The sequence below is a fragment of the Hyla sarda genome, chromosome 9 (assembly GCF_029499605.1).
Source record: "Hyla sarda isolate aHylSar1 chromosome 9, aHylSar1.hap1, whole genome shotgun sequence".
Taxonomy (NCBI): Eukaryota; Metazoa; Chordata; class Amphibia; order Anura; family Hylidae; genus Hyla; species Hyla sarda.
Window position 1 is genome coordinate 129862641 of NC_079197.1, and position 21514 is coordinate 129884154.

At 42.1% G+C, this 21514-nt stretch overlaps 1 protein-coding gene across 2 annotated transcripts in view; it reads right to left on the reverse strand.

The window, feature by feature from the left end:
- Positions 1-21514, reverse strand: part of LOC130291029 (interleukin-13 receptor subunit alpha-1-like) — a 113003-nt gene that overhangs the window by 39713 nt on the left and 51776 nt on the right. For both annotated transcript variants that reach the window (XM_056539364.1, XM_056539362.1), the window contains exons 3-4: positions 1457-1616; positions 86-206 (exon numbers count right to left, since the gene is read on the reverse strand). In XM_056539364.1, coding sequence (XP_056395339.1) covers positions 86-206; positions 1457-1616 — 281 coding nt within the window. The remainder of the gene's footprint in view (positions 1-85; positions 207-1456; positions 1617-21514) is intronic.

The window sequence follows — 21514 nt, forward strand, 5'->3', positions numbered from 1 at the left end:
TCGCCTTATTCACTACAAATCAGAAAACCAGACCCTTCTGCCTTGTTTTAACTATCTTTTATTTATTATCTCATTAATTACATACCAGTAATGCAAAGTATAATTAACACTGGGTGAGGCAACTTCTCCGGGTTTCCACGTGCAAATTACATATTCCTTATAGTGCCAAACACAAGTCATGTTTCTCACCATAGTTTTTGGATTGCCTGTAAATCAAGGCAAACTGTTGTGTTATTTATTCAGTAACATGTTCACTAACTTAGTGTACAAGGTGATGTAAATACAAAGACCTCCACCAATAAGAAGAGAGAGTGGGGAGAAGTGAGCGGTAGCTTGCTTTACTTCCTAGCTCTCAGCGATCTTTGGCTCTCTGCTCCATTCTAAGTCTATAGGGAAGCAAGACAAAGATCACTGGGAGCCAGGAAGTAAAGCTTCTCCTAGCTCATTCTCTGGCCAAAAGTTTTGACAACAGTGATAGTGGCCATTTAAAATATGTTATACTTTAAAGCGTTACTGTCGTAAAAAACTATTTTTGACATATCATTTGGACATGCCAAAAGTTGTTGATCGCACCCAATCTTACTGCTAAGACGCGCTGTGCTTGTGAATTATAAGTCGGGGAAGAGATCCGTATATTTCTCTTTGAGCAATGTCAGGAGCTATTTTTAACGACCGTGATGTTTTAAATATAGAGTTAAAGACCATAAGTCACATGGCCTCTAGGGGACTTGGTTATGGTACAGTGGGTGGTTAGTATTACTTCAGTAACTCCCTTCAACCCTGCTAACTGCCCACCTACTGCAGCATAGCCACGCCCCCAGGAAACCATGTGACTTATGACATATTGTCCCTGGCTTCTAGGCTTGCAGTACAATACTTCCGGGTGTGGGTTCCCTGCATGAAAACAAGACAAATTGGTGCACCGAGGTAATAAAAGCAGTATTATATTACAGTATTATGCCTTGTCATTAATAACTTAAACGCTGCAAAATAAAAAATCATGGAATCCCCCTTTTATTAGTATTGAGTGATTCATAGATTAATGTTGAAGCTAGGAAAAAAAAATGCCCACTCACATTTACACATGGCTTATCTGAAACCAGAAACCACCAAGGGGACAAGGGGATTTCTTATCTTTGTATAATAACAATAAACAGGCTATACAAAGAATCTATACATTTTAAACAATAAATTATGCCATTGGTCATGAAGGCCAGGAAATGTGGTAAAAATCATGGCAAATGTGGTACAGTAACAACGTAAATTTAAAGGGGTTTTGAGGGCAAAACTGACTGATGGCCTAACAAACAAACTGTTCAGCTGGATGTCACGCAGATCAGTTATTGATGGCCTATCCTGAGGATAAGACACTAATCAGTTTTGCCTTTAAATAAGTACATTGCAGTGTGTTACCAATTTGGATTCTGTTTTTATTTATTTATCAATATCCTCTTACCTGTTGCCAGTGGTGCTATAAAAAGCTTAGAGGCGCTTACTATTACAGGCGCTTGTTCTTCACATTGGGTGTAAATCTTTAAGGTGAGGTCCTTGTTTAAATTAATTCTATTATCCAAAAAAATTGTATAGTACGGATGTTTATCTTTCCCTCCAGGCGACTGTAAGAAAAAAAAAACAATAAAATAAAACACTACTGCTAGCGGAGTCTACACAATGTAAATAAGTATCGTGAAAATGTCTTGGCGACATCGGTCTATCGTTGTATACTCTTAAATGGCCAAAAGAGACAGGAACCAGGATATGTGTTCTTCCGTGGTGAAGCCTTAGGAAAAAAGTTTTAGGACCCAGTGACCTCTGGCAGAACTGTCCATTAAAGCAGTAGTCCAGTGGTGACTCGGTGGTGAGCAACTTATCCCCTATCCTAAGGATAGGGGATAAGTTGCAGATCGCAGGGGGTCTGACTGCTGGGGCCCCCTGCGATCTCCTGTACGGAGCCCCGACAGCCCGCGGGAAGGGGGCGTGTCGACCTCCGCACGAGGCGGCGGCCGACACGCCCCCTCAATACAACTCTATGGCAGAGCCAAAGCGCTGCCTTCGGCAATCTCCGGCTCTGCCATTGAGATGTATTGAGGGGGCGTGTCGGCCGCCGCTTCGTGCGGGGGTCGACACCCGCTATCTGGGCGGAGAGCCGGGGCCCCGTACAGAGAGATCGCAGGGGGCCCCAACGGTTGGACCTCCCGCGATCTCAAACTTATCCCCTATCCTTAGGATAGGGGATATGTTTTTCACCACTGGACTACCCGTTTAAGAACCAATGTCCCAAAGACTTTTTCTCATCATGCATGTAGAAATAATGACCTGCACAAATAATGGTAGCAACTACAGATAAGATACAGAGCAACTCCTACTTGTTTCCATAATGAATGCAGGTCGCCTCTCACTAGGACAATAATCACTATACTTGGCTCTCCCTGGTGAGACAAGCTTTTCCCTTCTCTTGGTTTATACCTGCTTTAAACCTAACTACCAACCAAACTCTATAGTGGTTCAGTTGAGGCTATTGAGGCTACACCAGATTTACCGAACAATGAGTTAATTTACGTCTTCCAGATATTTTGCAACCAGGGTCTTCTAAAAAATGTATATATATATATATATATATATATATATATATATATATATATATATTTTTATTTTTTTTTTTCCTATTCGTCCTAAGGCAGCACACACCAATGGGATATTTCATCCCCCAGGCTCCACCCTAGGACCGTCCACCTAGCAAGATAATCAAGAAATTAGCATAGTTAATTGCTCACCTGATAAGAACCCTCTCCTACAGATCACACCTGTGTTTAATTTTGTCCTCATTCCACCAGTAGGATGTGTTCCACCTGCTCCTGTCTCCATTTTGTTTTGGATATTTTTGATCAGCCTTGCAGGGTCCTGGCTGCAACGTTTGAAGTGCCAGTGCAGGGTCCTGGCTGCAACGTTTGAAGTGCCAGTGCGGGGTCCTGGCAGAGACCTGGTTTCAGAGTATGTTCTGAGCTTCATGCCTTGCCAGTGCGGGGTCCTGGCCGACTCATACTGGTTCCGTAAGTATAACCAGTATATGGTGCCTGTATACAGTATATCCAGTGCGGGGTCCTGGTAAGTACAGAGAGCGCTCAATGTCTGCTGCCACAGTATATCCAGTGCGGGGTCCTGGTAAATACAGAGTACGCTTAATGTCTGCTACCACAGTATATCCAGTGCGGGGCCTAGTGAAAAGTGAGTGCACCTTATGCCTGTTATTACAGTATAACCAGTGTGGGGTCCTGGTAAATACAGAGTACGCTTAATGTCTGCTACCATGGTATATCCAGTGCGGGGATAAGTGAAGAGTGAGTGCACCTCATGCCTGTTATTACAGTATATCCAGTGCAGGGCCTGGTGAAGACTGAGTGCACCTCATGCAGGTATTTTTTTCATGCTTGGGGGGGTTCCCTGGCAATATATATACTGGCGATATGTAAATAAAATTGCTTTATCAAGTACATCACATGACGTGCGGTACGGGCAGCAGAGATGTGTTTAAACCTTGGCAGATTTCTCTGACCAGAATTCTGACTATAGTCGCTGTATTACTTTACCTGACATGTACATTATGTTATACATTGTGTCTATACCATATGTTATATATATATATATATATATATATACTGTCTATCTTGCTGCTGTTTAAATCCAGCATTAGAATCATGGCGACTATTTTTTGCACTGCATTCTGGGTATGTAAAACATACGCAGTGACTTCATGTCAGGAATACAGATATGTATCCGGCATTATCTATACTGTTCTCAGCCAATGAGACTGTATAAGGCCTGTAACGCTTGTGGTTACAAGCTATTGCTCTCTGTTGTCAGCCATTTAAGCTATATAAGGTCTGTAACGCTTGTGGTTACAAGCTATTGCTCTCTGTTGTCAGCCATTTAAGCTATATAAGGTCTGTAACGCTTGTGGTTACAAGCTATTGCTCTCTGTTGTCAGCCATTTAAGCTATATAAGGTCTGTAACGCTTGTGGTTACAAGCTTTTGCTCTCTGTTGTCAGCCATTTAAGCTATATAAGGCCTGTAATGCTTGTGGTTACAAGCTTTTGCTCTCTGTTGTCAGCCATATGGTCTGTATATATCCTGTAATACTTGTGAATACAAGCTATTGCTCTGTTGTCAGCCATATGCACTGCATAGGGTCTGTAATGCTTGTGGATACGGGCTATTGCTCTCTGATGTCAGCCATATGGTCTGTATATATCCTGTAATACTTGTGAATACAAGCTATTGCTCTGTTGTCAGCCATATACACTGCATAGGGTCTGTAATGCTTGTGGATACGGGCTATTGCTCTCTGATGTCAGCCATGTGGACTGCATAGGGTCTGTGGTGCTTGTGGATACAAGCTATTGCTCTCTATTGTCAGCTATATAGTCTGTATAAGCCGTAGTGCTTGTGAATTCAAGCTATTGTTCTCTGTTGGCAGCCATATAGTCTGCTCTCGGTGTAAACCATATAGTATTAATGCTTGTGGATACAGGCGGTTACTCTCTGTGTAAGCCATATAGGACTGCGGCTCCCGGCATGTTGGGACGGCCTTTCTGTCGTGGCATGCTGGGAGTTGTGGTTTTGCGGCATCTGGGGCGCCCTGGTTGTGAGACACTGATTTACTCTGTATAACGTCTGTTATGCTTGTGGCAGATTATTTGCATACAGTATGTTATGCTTGTAGTTACAAGCTATTGCTCTCTGTTGTCAGCCATATAGTCTGCATAAGCCCTATAGTGCTTGTAAATACAGTGGTCCCTCAACATATGATATTATTTGGTACCAGGAGAACCATCATATGTTGAAACCATCATATGTCGAGTACATATGTCTATGTAAAAATGGTAATTGGTTCTGGGGCCTTGGAACCATTGTATGTTGAATACATATCTCTATGGGAAACTGCTAATTGGTTCTGGGATGACCATTGTATGTGGAGTGTATGGGGAGTGTTTAACAAACCAGGGTGCCTCCAGCTGTTGCACAACTACAACTCCCAGCATGCATGTACAGCCATTGACTGTCTGGGCATGCTGGGAGTTATAGTTTAGCAACAGCTGGAGGCACACTGATCGGGAAACATTGATGTAGGGGGTGTATTGTGTGTATATGTATTGTATGTGATGTGTGACATCGCATACAGTACTGTATAGTTCTTTAAATACCTTCAGGGGGGACAGAATGTCCTCCATTACGATCCTGCCGACTACAGCTCTATAGGAAAGGAAGGGGAGGGCAGCCAGCAGCTCATTGGATGCCTGCAGCAAGATGCTGCAGGCTATTGGCTATGGCTGCACTGGAGAGGCGGGGCTTACACAGAGCTCACAGTGGAAGCCTGTGTGAGTTAGCAGGACAGCATGTGAGTAACAGGAGGCAGAACGGGGCACATTAAACAACTATCTGTCAGTTGCTGAAGTTGTCAGCGCTGTCAGATAGCTGTTTGTACGATGGCCCCGACACACAGCAGCATCATATGTTGATGCTGCCTTCAACATACGATGGGCTCTGAGAGGCCATCATATGTTGAAATGATCATATGTCGAGGCCATCATAAGTCGGGGGGTCACTGTATAAGTGTCAGCCATTAGTCTGCTTATATCATGTAGTACTTGTGTATAAAGCAGGTAATTCCTGTACGTAGCCTATTGCTCTCCGGTAGCAATATATGCATGAATATATTACCTACAAGCCCAACGCGGCTAATAGTTTAATCAATAACCTACAAAATTAGCCCAAAGATATAGTCAAAAAATTCATCTTTATTATGTATACAAAAACAGGTAGAAAAAACACCCATAAAATGACCCACCCTTAAAAACCCCCCAACACAAAGCTAAGCAGGATATCACTGGGATATATACAGTAATCGGTAATGCCAATATACAGTCTAACAGTATTAGTTTGGTCAGCACATAAGAAAACAATAACTTAAATCAACACAATACCTAATTGTGACATGCTGACGGCTTCCCAGTGATGATCCTGCAACCTCGACACATGTTTCGGATGATTCCTTTCTCAAGAGGCGCTCATGAATGAAGCCTGTTGTGCTTAGTAATATAAGCTATTGCTCCCTGTTGTCAGTCAGATTCATAGAGCCTGTAGTGCTCCTGTATACAAGCTTTGCTCCCTACTGCTGACTGTAGTTAGTCATATAGACTGTATTAACCCTATAGTGCCTGTGAATACAAGCTGTCCCTGTTCCTTATAGTCCGCATAGAACCTGTAGTGCTTGTATATTCCAGCCTTTGCTCCTGTTGTCTGCTATATACTGGGGTGAAGCTTAGTACTTAGATATACAGATTATTACTCTGTCATTAGTTGTTAAAGCCTGTAGGGATTGTGTATACATGTTCTTGGCCATAGACTACATAAATCTATTGGGTTTATATATACAAGCTATGGCTCCCTGATATCACCCTTGTTTGGAGAGGTCTCTTCCTATACTCAGGAGTGCGGCTCTTGTTGTGGATCTATGGTGTTGTTAACATCTAGAGACATATTGCATTGCACCGTGTATTCGGTTATGTAGTCGCTTCCATTGTGCATATCCTGTATACTGTCATGTGTATCCACTGCCTTGTGTATAGTGCTCTGTAGACTGTCATGTGAAGCTACTGCCATGTTTTTGGTGCTCTGTATACTGTCATGTGTATCCACTGCCTTGTGTATAGGGTTCTGTGTTATGTCATGTGTATCCACGGACTTGTGTATAGGGCCCTGGTGCAGGGTCTCTTATTTTTGTAGCTGGACCTGGCACCAATATGTTATACCACCTTTTTGCTGGTGGTTCTATGGTTCTCATCACTATAATGTACTAATATGTTTATTTTACAGATATCAGACCCTTCAGATGGAGCCTCTGTGTAAGAATACAAAGGTCTAATCCTTGGCGTGTAGTATGTGCCAGAAATTTCACTACATTATAGGCATCAAACTAAAGTAGTTACATTCCCTTGGGTATAATTTACATCAGGCGATGACTTGTACATTATCAGATAAGGCTACAGCTTCTAGTTGGCACATGGCAGTCAACATGATAGAAGATATTCACATCTTCATATCTTAGACTTTACTGTACTAAAAGATTTAGTCGTCTTCTGTGTCTCCAGGTCCAGACTTGGAGGAAGAAGTTCAGATGGTTTCTATAAGATCTGTCACCTAAACCCAAGGATCCGGTTTGTTGTCTAAGTGATGGTCATCTCTATAAGTCCAAGCTCTTCCTTGTCTCTGGTCCCAATGATCTTATGAAGTGTCTATTGTGGTAGTAGATCGGTCTCCAGATCGTTCGTGTGGTGATGTACTCGAAGTATGGCTGCTTACAAGCAGTAATTCTTCTTTAACCAGAAAATGGATCCTTTAATTCTTTTCTTTTACCACCAGAATAATCCCAACCATCGGCTCCAGATCTCTCATTGAAGAATGCAGTTTGAGTGTCTATTCTATTGAAGAGACATTCACCATCTCCCTTCAGCCACATAGATTGTGTGTTGGACAAAGAGCCACTTCAGAGATCTCCAGGTCCGGTTGTTGGTTTTCCTTCTGGCATGTAGAAAGGCGGTAATATTCAGCAATGCTATCTTAACCCCTTCAGGATGGAGCCCATTTTGGCCTTAAGGACCGGAGCGTTTTTTGCACATCTGACCACTGTCACTTTAAACATTAATAACTCTGGAATGCTTTTAGTTATCATTCTGATTCCGAGATTGTTTTTTCGTGACATATTCTACTTTAACATAGTGGTAAATTTTTGTCGATACTTGCATCCTTTCTTGGTGAAAAATCCGTAAATTTGATGAAAAATTTGAAAATTTAGCATTTTTCTAACTTTGAAGCTTTCTGCTTGTAAGGAAAATGGATATTACAAATACATTTTTTTTTTGTTCACATACACAATATGTCTACTTTATGTTTGCATCATAAAATTGACGTGTTTTTACTTTTGGAAGACACCAGAGGGCTTCAACGGTCAGCAGCAATTTTCCGATTTTTCACAAAATTTTCAAACTCAGTATTTTTCAGGGACCAGTTCAGGTTTGAAGTGGATTTGAAGGGTCTTCATATTAGAAATACCCCATAAATGACCCCATTATAAAAACTCCACCCCCCAAAGTATTCAAAATGACATTCAGTCAGCGTTTTAACCCTTTAGGTGTTTCACACGATTAGCAGCAAAGTGAAGGAGAAAATTCACAATCTTCATTTTTTACACTCACATGTTCTTGTAGACCCAATTTTTGAATTTTTACAAGGGGTAAAAGGACAAAATTTTTACTTGTATTTGTAGCCCAATTTCTCTCGAGTAAGCACATACCTCATATGTCTATGTAAAGTGTTCGGCGGGTGCAGTAGAGGGCTCAGAAGGGAAGGAGCGACAAGGGGATTTTGGAGAGTATGTTTTTCTGAAATGGTTTTTGGGGGGCATGTTACCTTTAGGAAGCCCTTATGGTTCCAGAACAGCAAAAAAAAACCACATGGCATACGATTTTGGAAACTAGACCCCTCGGGGAATGTAACATGGGATAAAGTGAACCTTAATACCCCACAGGTGTTTCACGACTTTTGCAAATGTAAAAAAATAATAAAAAATTTTACCTAAAATGCTTGTTTTCCCCAAAAAATTTTATTTTTAAAAAGGGTAATAGCAGAAAATACCCCTAAAAATTTGAAGCCCAATTTCTCCCGATTCAGAAAACACCCCATATGGGGGTGAAAAGTGCTCTGCTGGCACACTACAGGTCTCAGAAGAGAAGGAGTCACATTTGGCTTTTTGAACGCAAATTTTGCTCTGGGGGCATGCCGCATTTAGGAAGCCCCTATGGTGCCAGGATAGCAAAAAAACCCCACATGGCATACCATTTTGGAAACTAGACCCCTCGGGGAACGTAACAAGGGGTTAAGTGAACCTTTATACCCCACAGGTGTTTCACGACTTTTGCATATGTAAAAATTTTTTTTTTTTTTACCTAAAATGCTTGTTTTCCCAAAAATTTTACATTTTTATAAAGGGTAAAAGCAGAAAATACCCCCCAAAATTTGTAACACAATTTCTCCCGAGTACGGCGATACCCCATATGTGACCCTAAACTGTTGCCTTGAAATACGACAGGGCTCCAAAGTGAGAGCGCCATGCGCATTTGAGGCCTAAATTAGGGATTGCATAGGGGTGGACATAGGGGTATTCTACGCCAGTGATTCCCAAACAGGGTGCCTCCAGCTGTTGCAAAACTCCCAGCATGCCTGGACAGTCAGTGGCTATCTGGCAATACTGGGAGTAGTTGTTTTGCAACAGCTGGAGGCTCCGTTCTGGAAACAGTGGCGTACCAGACGTTTTTCATTTTTATTGGGGAGGGGGGCTGTGTAGGGGTATGTGTATATGTAGTGTTTTTTACTTTTTATTTTATTTTTTGTGTTAGTGTAGTGTAGTGTTTTTAGGGTACAGTCGCACGGGCGGGGGTTCACAGTAGTTTCTCGCTGGCAATTTGAGCTGCAGCAGAAAGTTTGCGGCAGCTCAAATTTGCAGCCAGATACTTACTGTAATCCTCCGCCCATGTGAGTGTACCCTGTACGTTCACATTGGGGGGGACATCCAGCTGTTGCATAACTACAACTCCCAGCATGCCCGTTGGCTGTCGGTGACTGCTGAGAGTTGCAGTTTTGCAACAACTGTAGGCACACTGGTTATGTATCACTCAGTTTGTGACCTAACTCAGTGTTTCACAACCAGTGTGCCTCCAGCTGTTGCAAAACTACAACTCCCAGCATGTACGGTGCATGGTGTACGTTGACTGCTGAGAGTTGTAGTTTGCAACAGCTGGAGGCACACCGGTCGTGAAACACTGAGTTAGGTAAAAAAAAACTGAGTTTCACAACCAGTGTGCCTTCAGCTGTTGCAAAACTACAACTCTCAGCAGTCACCGACAGCCAACGGGCATGCTGGGAGTTGTAGTTATGCAACCAGCAGATGCACCACTACAACTCCCAGCATGCACTTTAGCTGTTTGTGCAAGCTGGGAGTTGTAGTTAGACAACAGTTGAAGGTACACTTTTCCATAGAAAGAATGTGCCTCCAGCTGTTGCAAAACCATAAGTCCCAGCATGCCCATAAGGGAATGCTGGGAGTTGTGGTGGTCTGCCTCCTGCTGTTGCATAACTACAGCTCCCAGCATGCCCTTTTTGCATGCTGGGAGCTGTTGCTAAGCAACAGCAGGAGGCTGTCACTCACCTCCAACGATCCAGACGCTGCAGGTCAGTCCCGCCGCCGCAGCTGCTCCTGGGGCCCCGATCCCAACAGGGGCGCCGGGGATCGGGGTCCCCAGCACCGGGGGTCGTCTTCCCGCACCCGCTCACGTCCTCCAGAAGAGGGGCGGAGCGGGTGCGAGAGTGACACCCGCAGCAGGCGCCCTGATTGGTCGGCCGGTAATCCGGCCGACGAATCAGGGCGATCGTGAGGTGGCACCAGTGCCACCTCACCCCTGCAGGCTCTGGCTGTTCGGGGCCGTCAAAGACGGCCCCGAACAGCCAGTAATTCCGGGTCACCGGAGACCCGATTGACCCGGAATCGCCGCAGATCGCTGGACTGAATTGTCCAGCGATCTGCGGCGATCGCCGACATGGGGGGGCATAATGACCCCCCTGGGCGATATGCCGGGATGCCTGCTGAACGATTTCAGCAGGCATCCGGCTCCGGTCCCCAACCGGCTAGCGGTGGGGGCCGGAATTCCCACGGGCGTATGGATACGCCCTCGGTCCTTAAGGACTCGGGATTCAGGGCGTATCCATACGCCCTATGTCCTGAAGAGGTTAAGCGCTAAAATGGTATATACATTCATCACTGTAGATGTGGTTGACTTTGTAGCAGTTTAACCGTATCAAAGAAATCCAGTCCTGATCCATACAAGAAACCAAAAATCAGTCCATTCTACAAGTGTATTATGATTCAGCAAAGCTTATCATAGAATCTTAAAGCTACATAGTGGAAGATCTTATGTGACAGAAGAGACTATACCATCAAAGTGTGACTTGGACCTCTTTTACTTCCAGTAGATTGAAGAATCTAGAAGATCCGGAAATAGTCTAGTGCCTCTGAGTTCAACCGGTTATTGGAGAGATTGCACCTCCACAGGATGCCAATCAACCAGGGCGAGATGTTCTGTTAGTGAAATCGTTTTCCACCAATGTTCTTCATTAAGAAATCTTACAGAAGATCTCCACTGAGTCCATCGTGATGGTCATCCTGTCTGGTTTCCACTGTATCCATTGTGATTGTCGTCCTGTCTGCTTTTCAGTGTCTGGTTTTTCAAACCATAATGTATTTGAGAGAGAATTCTCTACGCTTCTTCTTCACAAAGATTTTTGCTGTAGACAAGATTCCTATTATCTTTGCAACTTGCTTCAATTGATTAATAGTCAAAAAATCCCTTCATGGTTGATCCCTTGCTAAGGAGATTCAGCGACACTTGAGTCTCCATTAGGAATTGTTTTCCTTTCTTGAAGAACCATCTACCATACAATGACTACAGAATGTGAAGTCTCCATGTTTTCTCATCACCTTATGGAATCTTGTGAACAAATTGTATTTGATTTCTCCTGAGAATTCCTCTTGTTCTGAAAATGATCTTCTAGAAGAATAGAAGAAATGGTCGCCTTACTTCATATATCCCAGGCCGCTGCTAGAGGGTGAAGTTCTTGGACTAGACCATGTACTATACCTGAAGGCTCCTATTACAGAACAACAGAAGAATAATCCTCATTGGATGTTAGGAGGCTCTTGTCTTGTCTTGGATGTTAGGAGGCTCTTGTCTGGTTTGAGTGGCATTGGGGCCGCTCTGCTGGTGGGTCGTTCCCCCCCCTGTGGGCATTGGTGTCGCGGCGGTGGTGGTCGCCGCCCGGTGCTGCGCCATTTTATGCTAGGGACGTTAGGGACCCACTCTGGGTGGGTGGCCTTGGCGTGGCGAGTGGGCTTGTATTTTTTGATCAAAAATGTATACTAACGGCCTGTTGTTTTTTGATATTATACTGAGAAGCAATTAGATCATTATACAAGATTGTAGATGTGCACCATGTCTGTTTTTCTACCCGAATTCACACTGTGATTTCTATCCCCTCTTTTTTTTTTTTTTTTGAACATGTGCTGCACTCTTCCCCACCCCCTCAGCCCAACCCTATATAAGTAGTAGTTAGCTATACATGGGTCATTTCTTTCCTAGCAGCCTCCCAGTCTGACTGGGAGAGCATGGTAAGTGAGCCATTACACCTTGTTCACACTGGTGTGGTGCTGTGCGGTGTCCGTTGCTGCCGTGGCGCCGTGTCTGCGGGGGGGGGGGGGGGGGTGCGGCCCATAGACTGGTTTGAGTGGCATTGGGGCCGCTCTGCCGGTGGGTCGTTCCCCCTGTGGGCATTGGTGTCGCGGCGGTGGTGGTCGCCGCCCGGTGCTGCGCCATTTTATGCTAGGGACGTTAGGGACCCACTCTGGGTGGGTGGCCTTGGCATGGCGAGTGGGCTTGTACTTTTTGATCAAAAATGTATACTAACGGCCTGTTGGTTTTTGATATTATGCTGAGAAGCAATCAGATCATTATACAAGATTGTAGATGTGCACCATGTCTGTTTTTCTACCCAAATTCACACTAAACAAAGCATTGACTAGCTGAGATCAGCAAATTTTTTGTCCTGTCTGGCCAGAGTAGGTTGAAGTTCATAGATCTGAGATGGAATTAGTTTTCTTCCATCTCTTGGATTTGAGCAAAAGAAAGGGAATTTTTTTTTTCCCAGATTGTTCTGCCAGTTCGACTTCTTCCTTACCGGCAAGGAGGGTCCAATTTTTGAGTCTGTAATGCAGCCTCTTGGTCCACACTGTTATCGTGTGAAATTCTCGAGTATAGCCTTAGCATTCAGCCTTGATGCTATTGTCATTTAAGATTTACCCTCCCTATGGATTCTATTTTAGATCCCAATGGTGTGTGCTGCCTTAGGACGAATAGGAAAAACAAAATTGTTCTTACCTGTAATTTTGATTTCCTTGAGTCCTAAGGCAGCACACAAATACCCTCCCAATACTAGTTTTTTATGGAATTCGTCTCTATTTTAATACACAGGTGTGATCTGTAGGAGAGGGTTCTTATCAGGTGAGCAATTAGCTATGCTAATTTCTTGATTATCTTGCTAGGTGGACGGTCCTAGGGTGGAGTCTGGGGGATGAAATATCCCATTGGTGTGTGCTGCCTTAGGACTCAAGGAAATCAAAATTACAGGTAAGAACAATTTTGTTTATATATACACACACACAAATTTACCCCATGTACTGGAGGCTAAAGTTTTGTTCTTCACTAGAGTCCCCCTCTACATATCACTATTTATTTATTTCTGTCTGTCTGTCAATCCTCAGCCTTGTGGCATTCCCTGAAATTCAAAAATGTTCTAAGAGCCATTATATTTTTATATTTCCATATGCAAAAACACATTGTGGGTTGAAACTGAAAAAAACTCCTGCGCTTCTGCAACCTGTGATGTATTTATAGGCTTTTTATATGACTCCCTTTCCGACAAGTTACCTTTATTCATCTGGTCTGTATGATTAAAGCCATACTCAATTTATCTACACTTTGTTATATTATTTTACTTAAAAAATAAAATATATCATAATATTCCGACCCATATAACATTTTTATTCTGTCACCTACAGAGATGTGTGATGGCCAATTTTTTGCACCATTAGTAGATTTTATTGTCACAATTTCGGTGTCGATCAGACTTTTTGATTCAAGTTTTTTCTGGGGTGCGATGTGACAGACTATCAGCAATTCTGCCATCTGGTATATTTTTTCCTTCAAGCCTTCAACCATGCGGTTAAACCCTTTAAGGACGCATCCAATGTTGGCCATAAGGACACAGGCAATTTCATTTTTGAATTTAGTTTTTTCCTCCTCGCCTTCTAGGAGGCATTAATTATTTTTTCCCCCCCCATCTACAGACCCATATGAGGGCTTAGTTTTTGCAGGAACAACTGTACTTTGTAATTACACCTTTCATTTTACCATAAAATGCATGCCGTAAATAATTTCTCCAGTGGCCCCCTTGATTGCACAGCAGAAATGCGATAAGCCCATCGAACCTCTGGTTTCACTATAGATGACGTGATAGGCATTGATCACGACATGTATAAGGTTAATGGCAGACATCAGCATTATCGCTGATGTCCACCACTAATGATGAGGCCCCAGCTGCTGATAGAAGCCGGAGCTCTCCTGTTATGCAGCGGGCACACGTAAATTAATGACAAATTTACTTGCTGCAGCACCATGCATTTATGACACACGTTCTTAAAGGGTTAACTAACATCATTTTAAAAATATGGACATTTACACATGCCTTTTTTGACAAAAAGTGTGTGGGAGGGGGAGAATTTAATTTCTATAATGGGGGGGGGGGGGGGGTAGATAAAAAAATATATCCTTTTTTTTTATAAAAACGTTTACGTTTTCCTAGGATACTTCTGAACTGCATTAATCAGTGAAATCAGACCTCTATTAGTACAGTCTGCCTGAGGCAGACTGAGTAAGTAGAGTCTATATAGCAGGCACAGAAGCCTTTATTAGGCCTCCAGCTGCTATGGTTACCCATTGGCACACAGCAACTGCATTGTGGTGGTGCCAATCAGGACCCTGACAGGTGCAGCACCTGTTAGATCACCCTCTACATACCATGATTGTTCAGAGGGTTAAACTGACGGTATCATACTCGAGTCCCATGTCAGTAGAAGTAGGCAGGTGTCAGATGTAGAATGCAGCCAACACTGTCGAATATAGAGCAGGCTCAGCTCCTTAAGGCTAAGTTTCCACTTGGTTTTTTTTCTGGCAGTTTTTGGATATCTGTCACTGCAGTTTTTGAGCCAAAGTCAGAAGTGGATCCAGAAGGGAGGAGAAGTGTAAGTTCTTCCTTTATATGTCCTGTTCCTTTTGAATACATTTCTGGCTTTGGCTCAAAAACTGCAGTGGCAGTTTTCCCCAAAAAAGTTCCTACTTGCTTTTTTTTTTGTGGAAAAACTCCCCAAAAAACGCCAATTCTGCCACATGGCATTTTTTCACCAAAAAAACGCTGTAGCCAGATGTTAGCTGTAAATCAATGAGAAATCGCAAAATTCTTATTTCACTTGGCGTTTTTCAGTTTGGCAGTTTTTTTTATCCTTTTGGCGTTTTTCCACTCTTTTTATTTTTTTATTTTTTATTAGCTCCTTGGCGGTTTTGCAAGGTCGCAGCATGTTGAGGCAATGGCGTTTTTTTCTTGTTTTCACACATTGAAGTCTATGGGAGTGAAAAAAACACCAAGAAAAACGACACGTGGGTTTTAACTGCGTTTTTGCAGATGGTTTTTATTCTTTTTTTTGGACCCTAGCGATCCAAAAAAGTGATGGAGATACCTTTTTTTTTTTAAATAAACTTTCGTATTTAATAAGTTTAATTAAAAAAAAAAAGATACAGTAGTGAAGGAAAAAGATTGTATCTAACAAAATTTTTCTTTTTTAGAACAACTTTTTATACATTTTTAAAGCAGGGGTCAATTTATGTGTGCGGGCAGGGGACTAAAAATGTAGCCGACAATAATAAAAATGTAGTGTGTGTTTTTCACTTTTTCTTATTTTTTTTTTTTTTTTTTAGGTAGTACTACTACTCCCAGCATGGAACACACTGTTCCATGATGGGAGTAGTAGTACCTGTACTAATTGACAGATCACCAGGGTCTGTTGCGATCCTTCTGTATCGTTTCTAGATGCGGGTGGCTTCTCTTCTATGGTCCCCTGCACTGCCGTGTATATATATACACCTATTCATATTTCCTGCAGAGAGCTGTGATTGGCCAGATGGTTCCAGCCAATCACAACTCTCTGTGGGAAATAGGAATATGTGTATATATAGGTCAGTGCAGGGGACCATAGAAGAGCGGCCGGCCGCATCTATACATTATACAGGAGGATCACAGCGTGTGTCAGTAGTGATACCCACTATGATCTTTCCTTAAAGGGGTATTCCAGGAAAAAAAAATAATTTATATCAATTGGCTCCAGAAAGTTAAACAGATTTGTAAATTATTTCGATTAAAAAAATCTTAATCCTTTCAGTACTTATGAGCTTCTGAAGTTAAGGTTGTTCTTTTCTGTCTAAATCCTCTCTGATGACACGTGTCTCGGGAAACGCCCAGTTTAGAAGCAAATCCCCATAGCAAACCTCTTCTAAACTGGGCGTTTCCTGAGACAAGTGTCAGAGAGGATTTAGACAGAAAAGAACAACCTTAACTTCAGAAGCTCATAAGTACTGAAAGGATTAAGATTTTTTAATAGAAGTAATTTACAAATCTGTTTAACTTTCTGGAGCCAGTTGATATATATAAAAAAGTTTTTTCCTGGAATACCCCTTCAACTGCAGGTACTACAGCTCCCTACATGGAGAAGAGTGTGCTCCATGTTGGGAGTAGTCGTACCTGCAGTTAAGAACAGATCACAGCGGGTATCACTCCTGACACCCGATGTGATTGTCCATAATATAGCAGAGATGTGGAGCGGCTCTATACGGCGCTCACATCTCTGCACTATACTCCGGTCAGTGATGTGAATAGAACATCACTCATTCATATTTCCCTCAGAGCTGTGATTGGTTGCCACCCTCCGGCCAATCCCCACTCTGGGCAGAAAATATGAATGAGTGATGTTCTATTCACATCAGTGGCCGGAGTATAGTGCAGAGATGTGAGCACTGTATAGAGCAGATCCGCATCTCTGCTGTATTATGGACGATTGCATCAGGTGTCACGACTGACACCCGGGGCGATATGTCTATTAGTACAGGTACTACTACTCCCATCAAGGAACAGTGTGTTCCATGCTGGGAGTAGTAGTACTACCTACAAAATGTAAAAAATAAAGAAAATAAGTGAAACACACACACTTTATTAAAAATTTATTAAAACTTTGTTATAAAAAATATAAATTTGGTTAAATACATTTTTTCCCCATCACTACTGCATCCTTTTTTTTGGTAACCAACAAATTTTAGCCTAATGGGTTAAACTACAAAGTTAGTGTTTACATGACATGGAAACAGTGGTTGTGAAAACAATCCACCATCTGTTCAGAACTAAGGCCCCTTTCACACTATAAAAATTCATCCGTAATGAACGTTAGTCATAAATCTCTTGAAAATCGGCCTTTAAACGTCCGTTAGAAAATCCCATTATAGTCTATGGGATTTTTCTAATAGCCGTTTTAACCCGTTATCGCCCATTATTAACGGCCATTATTTTGTGATGGGTGATAGTAACGGGAGAAATAGTGCGTGCACTATTTCTTCCGTTCATTCGCCCGTCACAAAATAATGGCCGTTATTACTAACAGGCTATAACGGGTTAAAACAGCTATTAGAAAAATCGCATAGACTATAATGGGATTTTCTAACGGCCGTTTAATGGTCGATTTCCAGGGTTTTTATAACGGGCTTTATAACAGAGGTATTTTTATAGTGTGAAAGCAGCCTAAGAAATGAACATAATGGCCCTCATGTATTGTTGTTTTGTGCGCCAGATTCTGTCGCATTGCGTCAGAATTTGCACCAGAATTGAAAAAACTCAGACTAACTCTCCATTTTGCTTAGAAAACCAGAAAAAGGGGCGTGACCGCCAGGGAAAGGGGGCATGGCCTCCGAAAAGGGGCGTGTTCTCGACATTTTCACAAAAAACCAACATATTTACTAAGGTTTCCACAGACAGATCAGAGCAGGTGTAATTAAAAAAAAAAAAAAAGCCCAAAATGTAGGGAAACCTTTGTAAATACCGTGGAAAATAAATTGTAGGGAATTAAAACCCACAAAAAAAACCTACACAACACTCTTAGTAAATGAGGGTCAATGTCTCAAAGTCTTGTGTGGACTTGGTACGATACCAGGTACAGAACTGGGCTGGAGATTTACCTTTCTTTCCCATGACCATCCCAGATCCAGTTCTGTACTTTTAGATCATCAGACTGGGATCACACCTAGTATTATTTGGTAGTATTTATATTCCATAACCAAAAATGTGTAATCTGTGTTTTAGCTAAATACGATAGTTAAAATACTATGTGTGAACCCAGCCTAAGGCTTTTGCTGACTTTTTATCTATTTTGAAGACCTGACCTTGGCCATAGGCAGTTTCCAAGGAGTAAGTGACTGATCTGTTGCCAACTACATAATCCAAATCAATCAATCTAATGTTTTCACACTCTTGAAATTTACCTCCCCGATGTAAACTGAGATTAACTTGTATACTGACCTCATAGGAGGCTTGAAAGTCATAATATGCTACAAGTACTGGTTCTTTAAAAGGCAAAGGTGTATTTAGGTAGGATAAACTAAGAGTAATCAGAACACTATACACTGCAATACATTAGTACTGTACAAACAATCAAGTAAGCACTCACTCCTATAAGCCCTTTAGTAGGGTCCAAAAGTAAAAAAAAAATAAATAGAAAACACAAATCAATTCAAAATATCCTTCTCTTCCTATTTATCTTATAAAAAAAACTGTTTAAGATTATGTTCACACTTCAAAAAACCTTGTGGCATATTTTATTTTACGTGAGCATTTGTTGGGTGTTATCAGCAAAATTATTGGGCGCAAAAAAAAAATCTGGCCTATTACTGTTTATGGACAAAAAAATGTGTGTAAAATAAAATATCAAGCAAAAGTGTGAACATACCCTAAAAATGAAAACATATTTGGGATAGTCATGCTTGGAAATGTTTGAGCTATTAAAATGTTATGGTCATTTATCTAAGGAAGGAAGAAAAAATATCCAATACAGAAAATGGCATTTTTCGGTCACCTTGCTTCCCAAAAAGTATGGATTAATAAGCGATCAAAAGTCACATCCACCCAAACATAATATCAATAAAAGATATAGGCCCTGATTTATCAAACTATGTAAGAGAAAAAAGAGAGTGAATTTCCCACAACAACCAATCACAGCTGAGATTGATCACTGTTAGAAAATGACTCCAGTTCCTCTCTCACACAGTTTGATAAATCCCCCCATAGTTCCTCCCACACAAAAAACAAGCCCTCACACAGCTCCATAGATAGGAAACAAACATGTCAGGCTGGGTGCAAATTGAGGAATTTCCGGCCGGAGATTCAAAGGGCAGACAGCAACTGAATCAGTCGGCGCTACAATCGCATTGACATTAACTTCCCCAGTAAAGTATTCCGTGCGGATTCCGCCAAAAGAATGAGAAAGATCATTCTTTTTGTGGCGTAATTTCAGTGGTGGAAGCTCCGCTGCTGAAAATACATGGTGTGTACTGTGTATCAGAAACCCATTGACAGCTGCACTGGAATTTCAAAACAGAATTCCGCTTGGAAATTCCTCAGTCTGAACCTAGCCTTACCCGGGTTAACCTGCTTCTGCAGTTTTTGAGCCAAAGCCAAAAGTATATTCAAAAGGAATGGGAAATATAAAAGAAGGATGTATACTTCTCCTTCCTGCTGGATCCACTTCTGGGTTTGGCCCAAAAACTGCAGTGGCAGTATTCCAAAAAGACTGCCAAGTGGAAACACAGCCTAAAGCATATATAAATATTTCTCATCTTTACGTACTAAAGCATGGCAAAAACTATATCAATCTGGTATTACTGTAAACACAATGACCTGCAGACTAAAGTAAACACTATTTTATTGAAAAATATAATCAAAACAGTGTGGGAATGGATTAAGGCTGGGTCCACACTACGTTTTGTCCCATACGGGAGCGCATACGGCAGGAGGGAGCTAAAACCTCGTGCTCCCGTATGTGACCGTATGCGCTCCCGTATGCCATTCACTTCAATGAGCCGACCGGAGTGAAATGTTCGGTCCGGTCGGCTCATTTTTGCGCCGTATGCGCTTTTACAACCGGACCTAAAACTGTGGTCAACCACGGTTTTAGGTCCGGTTGTAAAAGCGCATACGGCGCAAAAATGAGCCGACCGGACCGAACGTTTCACTCCGGTCGGCTCATTGAAGTGAATGGCATACGGGAGCGTATACGGTCACATACGGGAGCGCGAGGTTTTAGCTTCCTCCTGCCGTATGCGCTCCCGTATGGGACAAAACGTAGTGTGGACCCAGCCTTAGAGAGGACTTGATGTATTTTATGTAATATTACTTCAAGTTTCAATCCACAAGTGGTAATAATGGGATATTATTTGCCTTTATATAGCAATTTTATTGATATCTGGTATCCAACAAAACATTTATTAAACAAAACTAGGAAAGAAAAAAAAAAAAAAGATTTAAAGGGGTACTCGAAAAATTATTTTTTTAAATCAACTGGTGCCAGAAAGTTAAACAGATTTGTAAATTACTTCTATTAAAAAATCTTAATCCTTCCTGTACTTATTAGCTGCTGAATACTACAGTGGAAATTATTTTCTGTTTGAAACACAGAGCTGTCTGCTGACATCATGAGCACAGTGCTCTCTGCTGACATCTCTGTCCATTTTAGGAACTGTCCAGGGTAAAAGGAAATCCACATAGCAAACATATGCTGTTCTGGACAGTTCCTAAAATGGACAGAGAGGACTGTGCTCATGATGTCAGCAGACAGCTCTGTGTTTCAAAAAGAAAATAATTTCCACTGTAGTATTCAGCAGCTAATAAGTACAGGAAGGATTAAGATTTTTTAATAGAAGTAATTTACAAATCTTATTCTTATAAGACAAGAAAAGTGTTTTCGGAGCACTCACCTCGGACACTGGTTATGTTGCAAATTTTTCTTTATCCATGGTGCGAGAACAAGTGCATAGCAGGGAGGTGGCAAGATGGTACAGGAGCGGGTGGGCTCGGCCGGTGGGCGACGGTCCGTTATCGCGCTCTTGCGCTTCATCAGGCCCCTTTCGGCAGGTGTGTGTCAGGTAGGTTTATACACAAAACATAGGGAGGGGTCAAACACCAAAGACAGAGACTCCAGTGAACATATTAACCCTATAAGTGCCTAACTAAAGAAAAACATCATCAGTGACTTTAAAACCAATCTGAACATGGTTCAACAGGATTTCATATTCTCCACATCTATTTAACCAGAAGATCAAAAAATGAGAGGGTAGAGCTCGATGCATGTAGGAACAATATATTTATAGCAATGCATTTAATTCATTGGAGTCATTCAGACTAGAGATGAGCGAACTTACAGTAAATTCAATTCGTCACGAACTTTACGGCTCGGCAGTTGATGACTTTTCCTGCATAAATGAGTTCAGCTTTCAGGTGCTCCCGTGGGCTGGAAAAGGTGGATACAGTCCTAGGAGACTCTTTCCTGGGAATGTATCCACCTTTTCCAGCCCACCGGAGCACCTGAAGGCTGAACTAATTTACGCAGGAAAAGTCATCAACTGCCGAGCCGAGAAGTTCGTGATGAATCGAATTTACTGCAAGTTCGCTCATCTCTAATTCAGACCAAGGGGACCTGTCGCATTG